The sequence below is a fragment of the Myodes glareolus genome, chromosome 4, assembly GCF_982192425.1.
Source record: "Myodes glareolus chromosome 4, mMyoGla1.1, whole genome shotgun sequence".
Taxonomy (NCBI): domain Eukaryota; kingdom Metazoa; phylum Chordata; class Mammalia; order Rodentia; family Cricetidae; genus Myodes; species Myodes glareolus.
The window spans coordinates 13,813,120-13,830,958 of record NC_142029.1 but is presented as its reverse complement, the minus strand read 5'-3'; the positions used below and the strand labels follow the sequence as shown (position 1 = coordinate 13,830,958).

General features: G+C 43.8%; 1 protein-coding gene across 2 annotated transcripts in view; it reads right to left on the bottom strand.

Moving 5' to 3' along the window:
• Klhl18 (kelch like family member 18) overlaps nt 1–17,839 on the bottom strand; it is a 54,949-nt gene that overhangs the window by 30,877 nt on the left and 6,233 nt on the right. For both annotated transcript variants that reach the window (XM_048423746.3, XM_048423747.3), the window contains exon 2: nt 138–268. In XM_048423746.3, coding sequence (XP_048279703.3) covers nt 138–268 — 131 coding nt within the window. The remainder of the gene's footprint in view (nt 1–137; nt 269–17,839) is intronic.

Genomic DNA, 17,839 nt, shown 5'->3' with positions numbered 1-17,839 from the left:
GGCTGAGGCGTTCATCCATCTGTTAGTTACTGAGCGGGTATGGAGTCATCCTATTGCATACTGTTGCAGACCTTCATGTGGTCCAGAGCTCAGGAGGGAACTGGCCCCGGGAAGCACAATGGCAGGGGGTTTAATACCTTGGGTCCATTCCTTGCATTACAATCTCATCCTGCTTGCACTCCATCATATCATTAGTAAACATAGCATGGAAGTACGGGATGGAGGCTGCTAAGACAATCCGGTGAGCACTGAACTTGTGGTCCCCGATCTGTGGGTCAAAGAAAATACAAAGGTAAATATTGAGAACACAAATAATAGAGCCCAATCTGCCCCTTCCAGTTCACTCCTCTGTTTATGGCAGTGACAATGTCAGCATCCCAGGCAGGACAAACAAGGCTTATTATAGAGATCTTCGAATATTTAAAATAATATATTCAGTTATGGTGGAAGAATGCAACCACCACATTTCAATGAGGTGTTGTGGAATATTTAATTTAACTATGTAAAGATGTGTTGCAGGGGCTGGAGAGATGGCTTAGTGGTTAAGAATGCTTACTGCTCTTGCATAAGACCAGAGACTGGTTCTCAGCATCCACATCAGACAGCTCATAACTATCTGTAACTCCAGTGTCAGAAGGATTCAGTGCCCTCTAATGACCTCCATGGACACCTGCATCCTCACATACACCACACACACACACACACACACACACACACACACACACACACACACACACAGTAAGGGGGCTAGAAAGATGGCTCAGAAGTTAAGAGCACTGGCTGCTCTTCCAGAGGATCTGTGTTCAATTCCCAGCACCCACCTGGCAACTCACAACTGTCTATAGCTCCAGTTCCAGGGGATCCAGCACCCTCACACAGGCATACATACAGGCAAAACACCAATGCACATAAAAAAAATTTAAAGATATATTTGTTTATGTTGTGGAATATTAGTATAACCATGTAAAGATATGTTGCATTTGTTTACCTTGCCTGCCTAAGACACCTGATTGGTCTAATAAAAAAAAGTTGCCAATAGCAAAAGAAGAGGTATTGGTAGGATTTCTGGTCCGGGAGAATAAGAGGAAGAATCTAGGCCTGACAGAGTCCAAAGGGAGACAGAATGAGAGAAGAAGATGCCAGGGAGATGTTAGGGTCTGGCTAGCCAGTCAGACATAAAGGAAGCAAGGCATAAAACCCCAAGAGAAAATGTGGATGAATAGAAATAGGTTAAATTAAGTTAAAAGACCTAGCAGGACAAGCCTAAGCTACGGCTGAGCACCCCTAAATAATAAGTTTCCATGTCTTTATCTGGGAGCTGGTTGGCAGCCCAAAGAAAATCCCAACTACATATGGTGTCCAGTGTGGGGCCTGAATTTCCACACGGGGCCTGAGAAAGCTAAAAACAAACAACAACAAAAATGGATGGATCTCTTTTACGAGGCGTTGTTGTATAGCAGAGCACTTGAACAGCTGGCACACCAAGGAGAAACAGAGAGCTAAGTAAAAACACCTGCCACAGTGCAGGCACCAACTTCCTAGAGCTGGGGCAGCCCTCGGCCAGGCCCACAGGCTTACCTCACAGACCTGAGGAAGGGATGAGTCAAATGCCAGCGGAGGGCGTAGTTGCTGCTTAGCAGTTTAAAGTTTGGCTCACATGGTCAGAGAACACTGGAGATGCACAATAAAACAGGTCCAAATTTAAGAAAAAAAAACTTTAAACGGGTTGTAGTGTTCATAGGTGCTTAAGAAAGAGAAGAAAATGGGTACAGACAGTCATAGGGAAAAATAAATAGTTTAAAAATAATTAAGTAAAGTCTTTAAAGAAAGAGTAAACTAATATAAAAAGAATAAGCTACATTAGGATAGAAAATACATAGGGAGTCTGGATCCTATATGGTGCTTTGTAGACTTTGTAGTTTTTGAATGCTGATGAATGAATGGCAGTTGCTGAGAGGCATGGGATTGTAAAAGGACTGCTGAATTAAACCAGCCTAGATACTTTAAGGATGTCTTAACTTTAAAATGGAATTCATAAAATGTATTGCTTTGGGAGAGAGGTTATGCTTTTGTCTCCACAGGAAGTAAAAGGCTCTGGATTCCTTCAAAATTAATAGAGACCAGATTTGATTGGCAGAGACCCCCTGAAAATCTTGGCTACAGACATAAAGAAATAAGCCTAGAAAAACTACAAGACAGGTGACATATATGTTAATCCCTTGACATGGGAACAGCTCTGAGAATGGATGACACATGGTAAATCATGTTGGTTACAGAATCCTCATGACTTATTATCACATGTCATTCTTCCATATAGCATGGATAGAGGTCTGGTTATAGAGTCCAAACAAACTTATAAAGTTAACAGATGCCTTTTACCTGCTCAAACATAAAACAAAAAGTCATCTTGGCAGGCTTGTGTATAATGCGCTTGTGTATAATGACTTGTGTAAATGCACATGTGTGTATTATCTTTGAAAGCTTGTGTTTTCTGAGCAAGAGAACCAGACACCAATAAAAATCAAGTGATCCGGTCTCTCAGACGCCTCTGTTGCAGTTTCCTCAGAGTTCTGCATTCAGAACAACTTCAAGGCCGCTGGCTGAGGTGGTCCAGCCTCACAGACTACTCCAGCCAGGACTTCAGATAAGCCTTGCACTTTCCCAGTACATAGAGACTGAACAACAAATGTTATAGTTAGTATTCTTCGGACTTGACCATCATCCCCAGACAACAGGAAGCAGTCTGGAGAACATAATGCCCACATTCCCAAGAGGTGGGGTGGGTGGTTTTTAGTCATTCCATAAATCAAGGATGATTGTTAGTGGGAATGTAGGAAAATAGGATAAAAAGACAACTCTTCATCTCAAATATTTTACACTGTTATGGATTTTTTGTATATTGATACAAATTTATGTTATTTTGTTATTTTGTATATATGTTTGTAATCTTGTTTAAGGTATTGTACCTGTGCAGCTCATTTAAAAATGTAACATAAAGTTCTAGTTCTTGAAAGCTATTATTACAAACTGTTTAAGATAATTAAAAAATTCAGGTTAGGAGCTAGTCTTCTATAGAAATCAAACTTGTAGTCATATTAGGTATGTTTTCAAGGTCAAACATATATATATATATATATATATATATATATATATATATGACCTTGCTAGTTAGATAGGTGATCTTCAAATGATTCAGAGACCTACAGAATATGGCATTTAAGATGTTTAATAACATAAGGCTTTTTGTGACAGATATTTCTGCTTCTGGTAGCACCAATTTACTTCAAAAAAGGATGATGGGTACCCCCATATGGAGTTTACTTTCTTTGTGGCAAAGCTAGCTATTTGGACAAGAAACTGCCTTTGTCTTGACTGGTTACAGTATGCTGTCCAAACTGGACCAGCAGGACACAAAGAACAGTGACTGCCAAAATTTGTCCAGACAGGGTAGGACAGTCCTTCAAAATTCCTGCCTCACAGAAAAGTCTGCCAGATATTCTAGGCCTGTAGGCTGAAGAAGGATGCTCCAATGTTGCAGAGGAGCCTTGGGGTGACTACCCAGGCAGCTAGATGTCTCTGTCATTTCCTAGTTTTGAAAGTTGCTTGCTCTGCATTTTATGTTTATTCAAGTACTATTTTATCCTTCTTGGATCTTTAATGGGGTTGAAGAATAGGGAGTAACAGTTGTAGTTTTTCTTAGTTATGATGGAAGGTAAATTAGGTACAGAGCTTTGTACTCATCAAGATAGAATAAATAATGGAGCATTTTCTCCAAATATGCCAAATACAAATGAACTAGACATTGTAAATGTAATTCTTACCTGATAATTGTTCTTATTGTTTATAGTTTTATTGTGTTATAGTTAAAACCTTTCCTTTTTATTTAGACAAAAGGGAGAAATGCTGTGAAATATTTCTTTACACTGTGTATACATATTTCACTGTTTGGTTTAATAAAAAGCTAAATGATCAATAGCTAGGCACGATTTTTAGAACAGAAAGAATATTGTGAAGGAGAAGAAGGGCAGAGACACAGGAAGATGCCAGACTTGAGAGGACGCAGCATGGGCAGTACAGAGCAAAGGTGATAAAGCCATGAGGCAAAAGTAAATTAACAGAAATGGGTTAATTTAAGTTATAAGAGCTAGTTAGAAGCAAGCCTAAACTATTGGCCAAGCTTTCATAATTAATAAGTATCCATGTGGCTATTTGGGAACTGGCTGGCGGTTCTAGGCTCAATCCCCATTACCAAATACACACATACATGAATGAACAAACACATAAATGAGAAGCCATGCAGGCAGATTAAACTTCAAAATTTCATGCAGGCTAGAAAGACGGTAAATATAAGATCTTTTAGGGAAAACAGCATATCGTGGTAGATAAGAATAGTTGGACATGATGACACAACTTGAGGTAGAGACAGGTGAATTGCCAGGTTTAAGGCTGGCTTGGTCTATATACCAAGTCCCAGCCCAGCCAGATACATAGTTAAGGCCCTATCTGGAAAAAGAATAAACAAACAAATACACACTCTGGAAGCAAACAATCAGGTTCAAATTAAGGTCCCATCTAACTACATCTGTGTGCCTTAATTATCCATTTGTAAAATAGGGAAAACAGTACCTCTCAGGGGTTGTGAGAATTCAGTTCAATTAGTTAAGTTAAAACAATGCACAACAATCCTTGATAGATAAATTAAAAGGATATTTTATGGGCATTATTTTATGACTTTCATGGAGAAGCTGCCCCACCTCCTGTTCCAGTGTATGGCCTATGAACAAAGAACAGTTTTTACACTTTTACATGGCGAGGTGTAAAAGCTAAAAGAAGACTAACATTTCCAGACGCTAAGGTCTGGTCAGGAAGCATCGCCCATGACTCACGTGCTGAAGGCTTGATCTCAAGCTGATGGTGCTCTCTGAGGAGGTTCTACAAGTTGAGATGAGGCCTAACTGGAAGAGGTGTGTGCAGGAGTGTGTTCCTAGGGGTGTCTTGGCTGCCCCTTCTTCCTCCATTTTCTGCTTCCTGTGTACCCTGAGGTGAGCAGCTTTGCTCTGCCACACTCTCCCTACCATGAGGGCCTGAAACCGTGAATGGAATAAACCCAGCCTCCCTAAACTGAAACTGAACAGAATAAACCCAGCCTCCCTAAGCTGCTCTGCCAGTTGTTTCCTCGTACACTGGACGCCAAAGTGGAAAGACACTCAAATTTCAGCATCACACATTGCCCATACTATGCTCATACTTTGTTTCATTTCCTGTGTGGTACTGTGTGTGCTGTGTGCTGTGTACTGTGGTCTCACACACACTAAGCAGGCACCCTGCACACGGGCAAAGTTCAGTAGCTGTGAGTGACCAATGGCCTACAAAGCCAAAAATAGTTACTATCTGCCCTTCTACAGAAAGCATTTGCTCTAAAGTCCCAAGAAGGAAGTGAACACATCCTCTAGAAAGGAGGAAGTGGTGATTCTTATTTAAGATCCCCCACACACCCTGGGAATTCCTCCCCTAGGACCTTTCCAAGCTGTCGTTTTCCTCACTTTCTCTTAGTAAATCTGTATGTGCGCCACTAAAAACAAACAAATATCCCTAATCTAATCACTCCTGATTTCCTGCTGGTGTTCATGGGCTCTCTTAGCTAAATCAGCAAAAAACGATCTGTAGCCTGTAGAATTCAACACTGATTCTACACAAAATGCCTGCTTCTCTGTAGATGCAAATAAGCGGAGCCTGAAATGAAGGCCTTTATACTGGGACGGGCGCCCTTTTGTTAAACAGCCTGCCCCAGTTGACCTTGAACTTGCTGTCAAGTCCCTAAGTCCCTAAGGCCAACCAGGGACTTCTGAGTTTTCTGTTTCGGTCTCCCAAGTGCTAGGATTATAGGTTTTACCACCATGCCTTTGCCTTTGAGACAGGGTCCTGCTATAGCCCTAGCTGGCCCTACAACTCACCAAGTAGCTCAGGATTCCTTCAGCTCACAGTAATTCTCCTGACTCAGTCTCCCAAGTGCTAGGATTATAGGCATAAGTCACCATACTTAGTTCAATATTACATTCTTTTTAAAAAAAAAAAACTTCAAAAAATTTTTAATTATACTTTATGTATGAGTGTTCTGCATGTATACCTGCATGCCAGAAGAGGACACCAGATTTCATTATAGATGGTTGTGAGCCACCATGAGGTTGCTGGCAGGACCTCTGGAAGAGCAGCCAGTGTTCTTAACTGCCAAGCCAGTTAACTCTCCAGGCCCCTACAGTTTTTTTTAAATCTCTCTCTCTCTCTCTCTCTCTGTGTGTGTGTGTGTGTGTGTGTGAACATGCACATAAATACAGATGCCCACAGAGGCTAGAGGCATCATGTTTTCTTGGAGCTGGAGTTACAGGTGTATGTAAGCCACCTCATGAGGATGCGGGAACTGAACTGGGCATTCTGCAAGAACAGTACACGTTCAAACTCTGAGCCACCTCTCTCGCCCTATTCCAGTGTTTCTTTTTCTTGAGTCTGAATTTGGGGGGCGGGCAAGCAGGTAAGACATTCAGACCCATTTCTATCTTGTAATTTCTGCCCCTATCCCTGCAATGCTGAGGACTGAACCCAGGAACATGAAGTCTACTTTTTTTCTTCTTCTTGTGTTGTACTGGGAATTGAACCTATGGATTTGCGCACATTAAGAAGGCAGTCTCCACAACTGAGCTACCTCTCCAGCCCTCTTGCAATCTTGAAGCAGCAGTTTCTTGGGGAAGCCTAAAGTTTTGCTTTTAAAACTTCAAAATGGAAGTTGGAGAGGTGGTTCAGTGGTTAAGAGCATGTACTGCTCTTACAAAGGACCTGATTTTGGTTCCCAATATGCACATTAGGTGAATTCACAACTGTCTGTATTCCAGTTTCTAGGGATCTGAAGATCTCTTGCAGCCTCTCTGAGTCCTGCACTGATGAGTTAAAAAAAAAATCTAAAAAACGAAACTTTAAACTGATCTGATGAGAGGTCACCTACACTATTGAAAGGTCAGCCGTTGTATGTAGTCTATTGGTTAAAACGGTAATTACGCTAAAAGTATTTTCACAGCAGTGGTGTACGGCCAAACAACTGGGCACTATAGTCTACTGACTATACAAAGTGCTCATCAACACACATCAATGCTCAGCTAAGTACAGTCACTTTGGAAAAGAAGTTGGCAATTTCTTCTACACAGTTACCATATAATACAGCTATTGTGCTCTTGGACATGTATAGAAAGAGAAGTGAGAAAGAGAGGAAACTATACTCATGCATAATCTTTTATATAAGGCCCACGGCTTTATTTGGAATAGTCAAAAATGAAAACATCTTTAAGTAAATAAATGATTAAACAAATTATTGTATGCTACTCAGAAATATGAAGAAAGAAAATCTGTCAGCACAGTCAACTTGGGCGAACTTCTAAGGCATTGTGCCTTGTGAAGAAAGCTATCCTTGAAGTGCCACACCTGCTATGACTCCACTCACAACGCTGTTCAGTGAAAGATGAAGAATAAACAGAGCTGGCTGTGACGGGGGACCACCTGTAGTTCCAGACATACACGTGAGGATGAGGCGGGAGAATTACCTGGGCCCAACAGGTAAAGACCAACCTGAGCAACAATGAAACAAAAAGAAGGGCATCTGGAGAGACGGCCAAGTGGTTAAGGGAAGCTTGGTTTCCAGCACCCATGTTAGGTGGCTCACAACCACCTGCAACCCCAGCTCCCGGGGATCATCTCCACCAAGGGATCCCAGTGATCAGACTCGGGCAACCAGGCTTCTCACCCTCTGAGCCAATGAGACAATCTAGAAGTTTCTGGATGTATACACTCAATGTACAACTGTGTCTGCTCATATCAATTCCCATCATCTGGGGCATAAACCTCACCTACCCTATCTGCTTTACTCAATTCTACCACTTCCATAACTCTTCTCTAAGCTGCTGGAAATTCCCCAAAATGTCTCTGTCTCCTCCGCCTGGATCTTTACCTCACAGTTTTCTCCCTAGTGAATTATTCTGCAGCTTTAGATTCAGTTCAAATGCTCTGAGGCCACCATGATCTCTAGGCAGTCAGTGCTTTGCGTGGCAGAGGTACGAGCCTCCAGCACACGCTGTCTTATCCCTTACGAATATCCCTCCACCTCCACCTGGCTCCATGTTCTTCCCTCATAGGAAGGGTTGTATCTAGCCCACAACGTGCGGTTCATATATAAGTGTACCTAATGAATCCTAAAGCTTGTTTCATAAAAAGGCCCTACATCTGAGCCAGGCAATAGAACTGTCCATAAATCATCTTTCTAACTGCCCCACTCTGACTCCAGAATGGTGGGATCTCACTCAAGTGGGGGGCAAAGGTGGCACAGTTTAGAAGGTGCCACTCTCCATCGTCATCTGGAACCAGCTGGCACGGCAAGGGTCAGGCTGGGGCAGCTTGACTGCAAGGCTACAATGCACTCAGTCCCGAGGAAATAAACGAGCTACACTAGCTACTTTGTTCAGAGGGGCTTCTTACAGGCTAGGAGGTAAGAAACTGTCAAAGAAGGAGGGACGGTCCTTTCTCTTCAATGCTGGTGATCTGTTCATCAGCCCAGAACACTGACAGAGGAACAATGCCCAGCTCACCACAAGGAGAAATGAGACCAGTCCTCAGACACCCACGGGGCTGGGAAACTGATGGCAAGTGTTTTCAAATACACTAGATTCAGCCTGAGGTTTTAGCAGTGTTTCAAAGTACATTCCACCAAAGTGGGCAGGGTCAGGGAGGCACACACCTTTAATCCCAGCAGGTGGACCTTTGAGTTTGAGGTCAGTCTGGACTATAGACCGAGTTCCAAGATAGCCAGAGCAACACAGAGAAACTCTGTTTTGAAAAATAAAAAGGAAAGCAGGAACATTCTAAACTATTGATGAAGTTTTAGTCTTTCTATTTATGGACCCCACTGTGTAGAAACTCGGGAAGGCAGGGAGAAAGTGGTTGGCCAGTTGACAATGACATGTGGGACTATACTCCCACATAAAGAACAGGTTAAAACATTTACGCATAGCCCCAGCCCTTCTAAAGCCTCCCATGAGATCTCACCACCCATAATGAACAGGATAGGATGACAGGAGAGGGAGGGAGGGGAGGGCAGAATCCTTAGGAATCATTACATCTGACCAGACAAAGATCACGTGATCAGAAGCTATTTTTTACCAGCTCTGAGTCCCCATCATGAGAATTCAAGTTCCCACTCTGTGTCCCTCTCACCTTGCACCTTGCTCCACTAAAACCTGATGTTACTTCCATGTCTAGGCCTTTGCACAGCCTCTCTCTCCCTCAGCCCAGAACACCTCTTCACATCTTATCTAAGGTCTATTGATCCTTCACTGTACCAATTACACACCACAAACGGCCATATTGTAAGTGCCACCCTTGTGCTTCCTCCAGGCTGCTGGTTACATCTCCCCAGTCATGAATTTATCACTTTAAGGTGGCCTCACTCGGTGCACACTGACCCTTGCACAGCTAACCAAGCGCCACGCACAAGCGAGTGTACTTGGATAGTATGCTGACTGAAGGTGCATCACAAACAGAACACCTCAGCCCTCTGGGGTAATCCAGCAAAGACTTCTGAGCATGGCAAACATTCAAAGAAAGACAGGAGGTAAGGGAGGTTCAGATGCTTGCAGAGCTCACCCTTTAGAGGAGAAAAGCAAACACACCTACACACCTGCAGTTAAGAGAGCAGGAGCAAGCAGGATGGTGGTGGTGCACACCTTTAGTCTCAGCACTTGGGAGGCAGAGGCAGGTGGATCTCTGTGAGTTCAAGGCCAGCCTGGTCTACAAGAGCTAGTTTCAGGACAAGCTCTGAAGCTACAGAGAAACCCTGTCTCAAAAAAACAACAACAACAAAAAAAAAAAAAGACAGCAGGAGCAGAGTGCCAGGGCTTCCTGTGCACAGCACAGCACGAGAGCATCACTAGATCCAGTTCAGGAGGCTTGAGCTGGTCTGAAAATTCTGCATTTCAAACAGGCTTCTAAGCAATGCTCATGCTATTGGTCTAATAACAGTCGAAAGTTGCCTTCTATTGAAGGGACACTAGAAGAGGAAGTGATTAGCTACACCAGCTTGACTAACCACCCAGTATGTTAGGACAGGGCAAAAGGAAAAGGAAAACATGGGTCATTTCCAAACAGAAGCACACGGCTGGCAGGGAGAGGGGCGTGTGAACCTGTGACCACAAGAGAACAGGAAACACAAACGCAGAGTGCTCTAGGGCCCCAGTGGCTGCACACACAACACCTGAGAGATGGTGGCAGGATCCTGAGTTCAAGGTCATCTGTGGCACAGACAGTTTGAGAGCTTGCTTCAGATGGAAACACACAAAGCACTGCTCAGCGCCTTCTTTCTCCTGGAGAAAAGATGAAAGGGGCCCTGAGGCGTGGACAAGACCCTGCCCAACAGAAGTGTCTGGAAATTTCAGAGCAGGAAGCACAGAACACAGACAGCCAATTACTGAGGGAGACTGTGGGCCACTAGGGGAGAGGAGCAAGCGGGGAGAGTGGAAAGCCTCCGAGGACTGAAAACACAGCTGGCAGCTCTAGAAGCCTTGGCTGGGGCTGCCTGCCAGCAACACAAGTCCATAAGCGCCTTCGGCCTGCTGGAGTCAGCAGGGGCAGAGGAGGATTTCTGTGAGCTGCTTAGAGTAGTCAGTCACTTCTATCAGCAGTCCACTCCTAAACCCTCCTCAACACTAGCCACCACCTGCTCCTTCTGCATTTCCCACTACCTCTTCCCAGTGTGGAAACTTACAAGTTAGTCTAAAAAGTAAACAAAACAACAACAGCAACAAGGCAGGATTTACCTAAAATAAGGCAGAGGTACCTTGGAAGCACTAACTGCTGCAGAGTTCTGCTCCACCCCTGCTCCCCTGACAAGCGTGCAGGAGAGACGACTTTCCTGGGAGTATGGGGATAACTCAGGGGTGAAGAGCTTGTGGCACAGCACAAGGACCTGAGTTCAGATCCCCAGAACCACAGAAAAACCAGGGTGAAGTGGCACATGTCTGGAATTTCAACCCTGGGGAGGCAGGACCGGAGGACCCCTGGAGCCCACCCAGCCGCCAGCTCCAGGTTCAGTGAGGGTGAGTGCAGAGCAAGAGAGAAAGATGCTCACTGCTGATTTCTGGCCTCCGTGTGTATGCACACACACACAGGGACACGCACAAATACAACCATACACACACATGAATGAAATGAAGTAAATTAAAAACATAAACTATTGCCTTCAAGAATTAGCTGTTCTTGCTCTGGTTATTACCGCCATCTCCCTGAACGAAAGGAAGGAAAGTGTGCTGTTACAATTCTCTGCTCATGCCGGGAAGGTGGCGGCACACACCAGCACTCGGGAGGCAGAGAAGGCGGACCTCTGTGAATTTAAGGCCAGCCTACTCTACAGAATGAGTTCCAGGACAGAGAAACTTTGTCTCAAAAAAACAACTGAATAAATAAATAAATAAATAAATAAATTCTGTGTTCTCCTCAGGAACTGGGGAAGACAAATTCTACCTTTTATGCTACAGGTTTACCCTAACACTCTGCCCTGGCTTCCAGATTAGTGAATAATTACTGCTTGGCTTCATTCATTTATTTGTAAAGGTGCTGGGATTGAAGCTAGGACCTGAGGCATGCTGGATACATGCTCTACCCTAAGCTACATCTCTAGCCACTCAAAAGGTATTTAAAGAGTCATAGTTTTAAGCAAAGAATTAGGCCGAGTGGGAAGAGAAGAGCCTTGGCTGACTTCATGGACTTCCTCTTTCTTTTTGGTTATTCTATTCTTATCATGCCGGCTCCCTGTGGGGTCCACAAAATAACGAACATGTGCCTGCCTTTGCCCGTGTTTATTTGTCCTTCTACTACATACAGCTCTCTGCTCTGTGATGAATTACTCCCAGTTGTAGATCTCTATCCAGAGAGGCTGCTCTGGCCTCTCGGACAAAGGCAGCATTCTCAGGCTCCGCACTCGGCTTTAATTTCTTCAGGTACTCATCACGATGGGACGTCCAGAGCAGTCTCTTGCTGCACTGCTTGCTGTCCTACTGTGAGCACAAGTTCACATTCACAAAGACCCTCCGTGAACGTGGAATCTGCTGAGTAAAATGCAAAGCCACCCGGAAAGCAGAACAGGATCAGAGTTGAACATGAGTGTGTGTGCGCCCTCACACGAGCGCGTGTATGCATACATGTCAATCTGTTGGATACACAACGATCATTTCTTAATTCTACAAGAATTCTCTGGGAAGGCCAGCAAGATGACAGAGCAAATGTTTATCAAGCACGTGCTGTTTAAGACTGATGGCCTAAGTTCAACACCCAGAACCCATGTAAAACCCAGAGGTATAACATAAGCATCTGTAATCCTGGCACTGCCACAGGGAGATGGGTGGCCTGGACAGGAGAATTCCCTAGAAGTTAGTGGGCAGTGAGCATGGAACACACAGTGCTATAGCAGACACAAGAGAAACGCTTGCTTCAAATCAAGGAAGAAGGAGAGAACCAACTCCCAAAAAATAGACCTCCGACCTCTACACACTACAAACACTGTTTACATAGATATGTTAGTAAAAAATAGACTTCAGACCTCTACAAACTATGAACACCTATTATATAAATATGTTGGTAAAAAACAATTCAGTTTCAAACCCTGCTTCCATGGACTATAAATATTCACAAAACTATAAATAGCCACATAACTATTATTGTAAAGAAAAAAGTACCGCAAATACATATAAAAGAGAGAGGCTAAATCTGTGGTTGGTGGTATCTACCTCTAATAGTGGTAACCTGAGACACAGTGAAATCCCGTCTGAAGAAACAAGAAAGAGGGGATGGGAAAATCGCTCCATTGTGAAGAGTGTTTGCTGTTCTTAGAGACAGGAATTCAGTTCCTACATCCAGTGGCTCACAAATGCCTATAATCCCAGCTCCGCGGATCATACTGGCTCCCACAGGTACCTACATACACATGTGTATACACAAACGCACAAATAAAAATGAATCTTAAAACATGCTGAGCAGTGATGGCGCATACCTTACTTAAACCTCGGCACTATGGAGGCAGAGGCAGGAGAATCTCTGAGTTCAAGACCAGAGTGAGTTCCAGGATGGCCAAAGCTACACAGAGAAACCCTGTCTTGAAAAACCAAACCAAACAAAGGCGTCAAGGAATAATGAACGAACATAAGCTACAGCCAATTCCCGAGTTTTAACTGGGTACGATTAGATGGGTGATTTGTCATCCCTGAGCAAAGAAACTACAGGAGGGGAGAAGGGCAAGAGGCTGGCACTGGGGGGGTGGCTCAGCGATACAGCACTTGCGGAGAAGGGCGACAGGGTTCACTCAGACATAATGAGTAGGAGGAGGCACAGGACAAACGGAAAGAAAGAGATACAAATCTGGAGATGAATGTTCCAGTGCACTGCTACATGGAAGACTTGCTACCATGGCACACTTTGGTGATCACTAGATAGCTCTGCCATGGTAACAAGACACTTAGATTGTATAAATTGGTCACAAAGAATAAGCTCACAGCACGCATCATTTAAATATGCCATCTCTTTGAAGTCAGTGTTTTACCAGGTGGGTGAGGTGGGGAAAGCCTTTAACCTTTAACATGGAGTAGTAGGGAGCAGAGGCAGATGGATCACTGTGAGTTCAAGGCCAGCTTGATCTATAGTGAGTTCTAGGCTAGATTAGGACTACAGAGTGAGACCATGTTAAATTAATTAATCTGTGTGTACAGTATATGTATGTGTGTAGAGGTATATCCAGGTGCACTTGCCCATGCTGGTATAAGTGGAGGCCAAAGGTTAAAGCTAGGATGTCTTTCCTTGGTTGCTTTTGCATTGTTTTTTAAAGACAGGGTCTTTAAAAAAAATATTAGTATTATATCATCATCATCATCGAGACAGAGTCTCACTATGTAGCCCTGGCTGGTCTGGAACTCTTTATTTTTATTTTATGTGTGTATGAGTATTTTGTCTGCATGCATGCCTGTGTATTGTGTGCATGCCCGGTGCCCAAAGATGTCAGAAGAGAATGTTGGATCCCATGGAACTAGAATTACAGATGGTTGTGAGTCACTATGTGGGTGCTGGGAACCAAATCCAAGTCTTCTACAACTGCAACAAGAGTTCTTAACTCCTGAGTCATCTCTCCAGCCCCCAAGATAAGGTCTTAGTGAACATGAAGCTGTTATTTCAGTTACAATAGATGGCCAGGGTCCATCTAACTCCATCCCTTATCACTGGAGTTACTGGTTTTATGTGGGTTCTGTGGATCCAAATTTAAGTCCTCATGCTTGCACAGCAGGTATTTTATCCGCTGAGCCAGCTCCCCATCCCAAAAGGCAATTCTTTAAAAGCGACCTTTAGAGCTGAGCTAAAACAATTTGTGTTTCAATTTTTGGTTTGTTTTTTAAGAAAGGGTCTCACATAGCTCAGGCTAGCCTCTCAAATTGGCTATGGAGTAAAAATTTCTTATCCTCCTGCCTCCACCTCCCAAGTGCTAGAATTACAGGTGTGCACCACCATTCCTGGTTTATAACTCAGCTCTTAACAGCTGAGTCAGCAGACTACCTAAGTTAATTACTTTTGCATTGTTGTGGCAAAATATCGGCCAGAAACAAGGGAAAGTTATTGTGTCTCATGGTCTGAGCGATACAGTCCCTCATGGTGGAGGCATGTCAGTGGAAGCCTGGAGTCGCTGACCACACTGTGTATTAGTTACTCAACACCCCCTTTCGGTTTTGTTTTCTGTAGTTGATTTTCTATTGCTGTGATAAAATACCATAACCAAGACTACGTACAGAAGGAAGTTTATTTGGGCTTACAGTCAACGATGGCAGCATGAAGACATGGCAGCAGGAGGCTGAGAGCTCACATCTTGAATCACAAGCAGCAAGCACAGAGAGTGAATTGAGAGTGACTCAAGTCTGTCAACTCTCAAAGCCCACCCCAGTGACACACTGCCTCTGGCAAGACCACACCTCCTAAATCTCCCAAACACTACCACTAAGAAGCAAGTGTTTAAATGCTGGAGGCTATGGGGACATTTCTCTCTCAAAACACCACACTACATCTACAATTAAAAAGCAAAGAGTTAATGCTCCTTTCCCCCTTTTCATTCAGTCCAAATCCCAGCCTAGGACACAACACCACTCACAGTGAGAGTGGGGCTTCCCTCCTCAGGTAAACCTTGTTGGAAATTCCCTCAGAAGCACACCCAGAGGTGTATGTCCTGAGTGATTCCAAATCTAGTCAAGTTGACAATGAAGGACAACAAGTCCATCACAAGTTCACAAAGAGTGGGCAAGATTACTTCTTAGTATGAAATGTTTTTGATCATTATATTTGGATCCAAGGCAAATTTTGCTTTGGTGTCACAAAGCACTATAAATATTGATCCTGAGTTTGAACTCAGCTCGGTCTCCATAGTGAGGTTATATCAAGAGAGAAAAGCAAAAGATTCATGAAATAATGAGTAAAGGCATCTGCTGTCAAATCTGACATCTTGAATTCTATTCCAGTACTCAATAAGGTAGAATGGAGAAATGATTTCCACATGTCATCCTCTGACCATGTACTCTGAGACATGTTCTTGCCCCTTCTACAATAATAAATGAATGTATTTTAAATGCTTAAATGAAAAGTATCTTTAATCCCAGCACTCAGGAGGGTTTAATCCTAGTACTTGTGAGGCAGAGATAGGTGGATCTTAGTGAGTTCGAGGCCAGCCTGGTCTACAGAGTGAGTTCTATATATCAAAAAAACTTTTTGAGCTGAGGATGTGGCTAATGCTGATAACTCAGCACTCATGAAACTGAAGAAAAGAACTGTCAAGGCCAACCTGGGCTACATAGTGAGTTCTAGATCAGCCTAAACTACAGAATCAGACCCTATCTTAAAACAAACAAAAACAAAAACTAAAAGCACTTTATTTGATGTGTATGTGTATAAATGGGGTGTGCACATGTGTACATGGGCGTGGACATATGTGCATGTGTATGAATGGGGTGTGCATGTATGTACATGGATGTGGAGATATGTGCATGTGTATGGATGGGATGTGCATATATGTGTGCACAGGCATGTAAGAGGACAGTCTTTGGTGTCGCTCCTCAGGTACTGCCCACCCCTTTTTTGGAGACCATCTTTTACTGGCCTGGAACTTGTCAGTTAGGGTAGGATAATTGCCAGTGAGCCCCCAGATATCCATTTGTCTCTGCTTCCCCAGTGCTGGGATTACAGCATGCACCACCATGTACAGCATGTAACCATGTACAGCATGTAACAAGTCTTTGGTTCTGGAAACCAAACTTGTCCTCAAACTTACAAGCCAAGCACTTAACCAACTAAGCTATCTCCCTAGTCCCATTTCAAGTAGTTTGGCCTCCCCAGCTTCAAGTAAGACAGAAAGGGAGTTTGGAGCCTTTCATTAACAATTTAAAAATACTCAGCCACGTGCTCCAGTAGAAATATAAGACTTTACTAGCGAAACTCAAGTTCTAATAGTAACTTCTCCTAGGTGTGTTATTCATTCACCAACCAGAACAACAGATTCGGGTTCACCTGCAGCAGCCTGGAAATGGAGACATTTTCACGAAGTCATCTTTACTGCTTTTCCTTCTCTGGCACTAGAGACGGAAACCAGGGCCCCCCTTAGGCTAAGAGAGTGTTCCAGAGCCGAATTCCATCCCTAGCCCCTCAGCCACACACTTTAGTAAGAGAAATTTCTCATCCCTAGCCCCTGTACATGAGGTCACAAAGCAACTGCGACCGTAACCTACTCCAGAAACTTCAGCTCTACATTAAACATACCCAGGCCAATAAGCTGGAGCCAACTGTGTTTGTTTCATCCAAACACAACCACGCCAGCTCTCACGTGTACTGTGCACACAACCACGCCAGCTCTCACGTGTGCTGTGCACAGCTGCTCGAGTAGTCACAACGAAACTGTCACCTGCAAATCCCCAATACTGCCGAGGATTGCTAACATGCGGCTCACACACATTTTGGTTCATTCATTTTGTTCCCAACTGGAATAGGTGATGATACAGTCAGCTGTTTGGGTATTCGCCCTATGGCTCTGCTGGCACATACACTAACCGCAAAGAAGCCGGATGGTTCCATGCCAAAGAGACAACGAGAATGCCAAGAGTCGGCAAGTTCAAAGTAGGGAAGGTGGGGGCCATGCTTGTAAATTAGGAAAGTCTGGGAATACATCATTAAAAAACAATATGGCTTCATTCTCCCTTCATCAAGCTAAACCAGGTGTGGCTAAGGCGCAAAGACGTCTCATGCACAAAATATTAAAGGAACTATCTACAATTAAAAGTACCCCCAACTATGGGCTTCTGACATTCACCCAGTCATAGTTCAGAAGCGTCAGGATGAGTCCCATGGAATTCACTCTGCAGGTTAACAGGTTTTTCAGACTGCAGCTCCTCCAACTTTCCACAGTCCTGGATCTTAGGCAGCATTATGTGTATACTCTCTGTCTGACTATCTGTCTCTGTCTCTGTCTCTCTCATCTGCTTAGTCAGTGTCCAGATGGTAACAGCCTTATCCATAATGCAATTCAAACGAGAAAGAGATCAAAACCCTTCTCCCCTTCCCCTCTCCCTTTCCCTATTGCTTTGAAACAGTATCATGTTGCAGTCCAGGATAGCTTGGAAAATATTAAGTAGCCCAGGCTGGCCTTGAATTTGTGTCCATCCTCTAGTGCTGGGATTGCAGGCAAGAGCCACAACACCTAGGCAAAAATAAACTTGTGATGAGTATCAAATTCTTA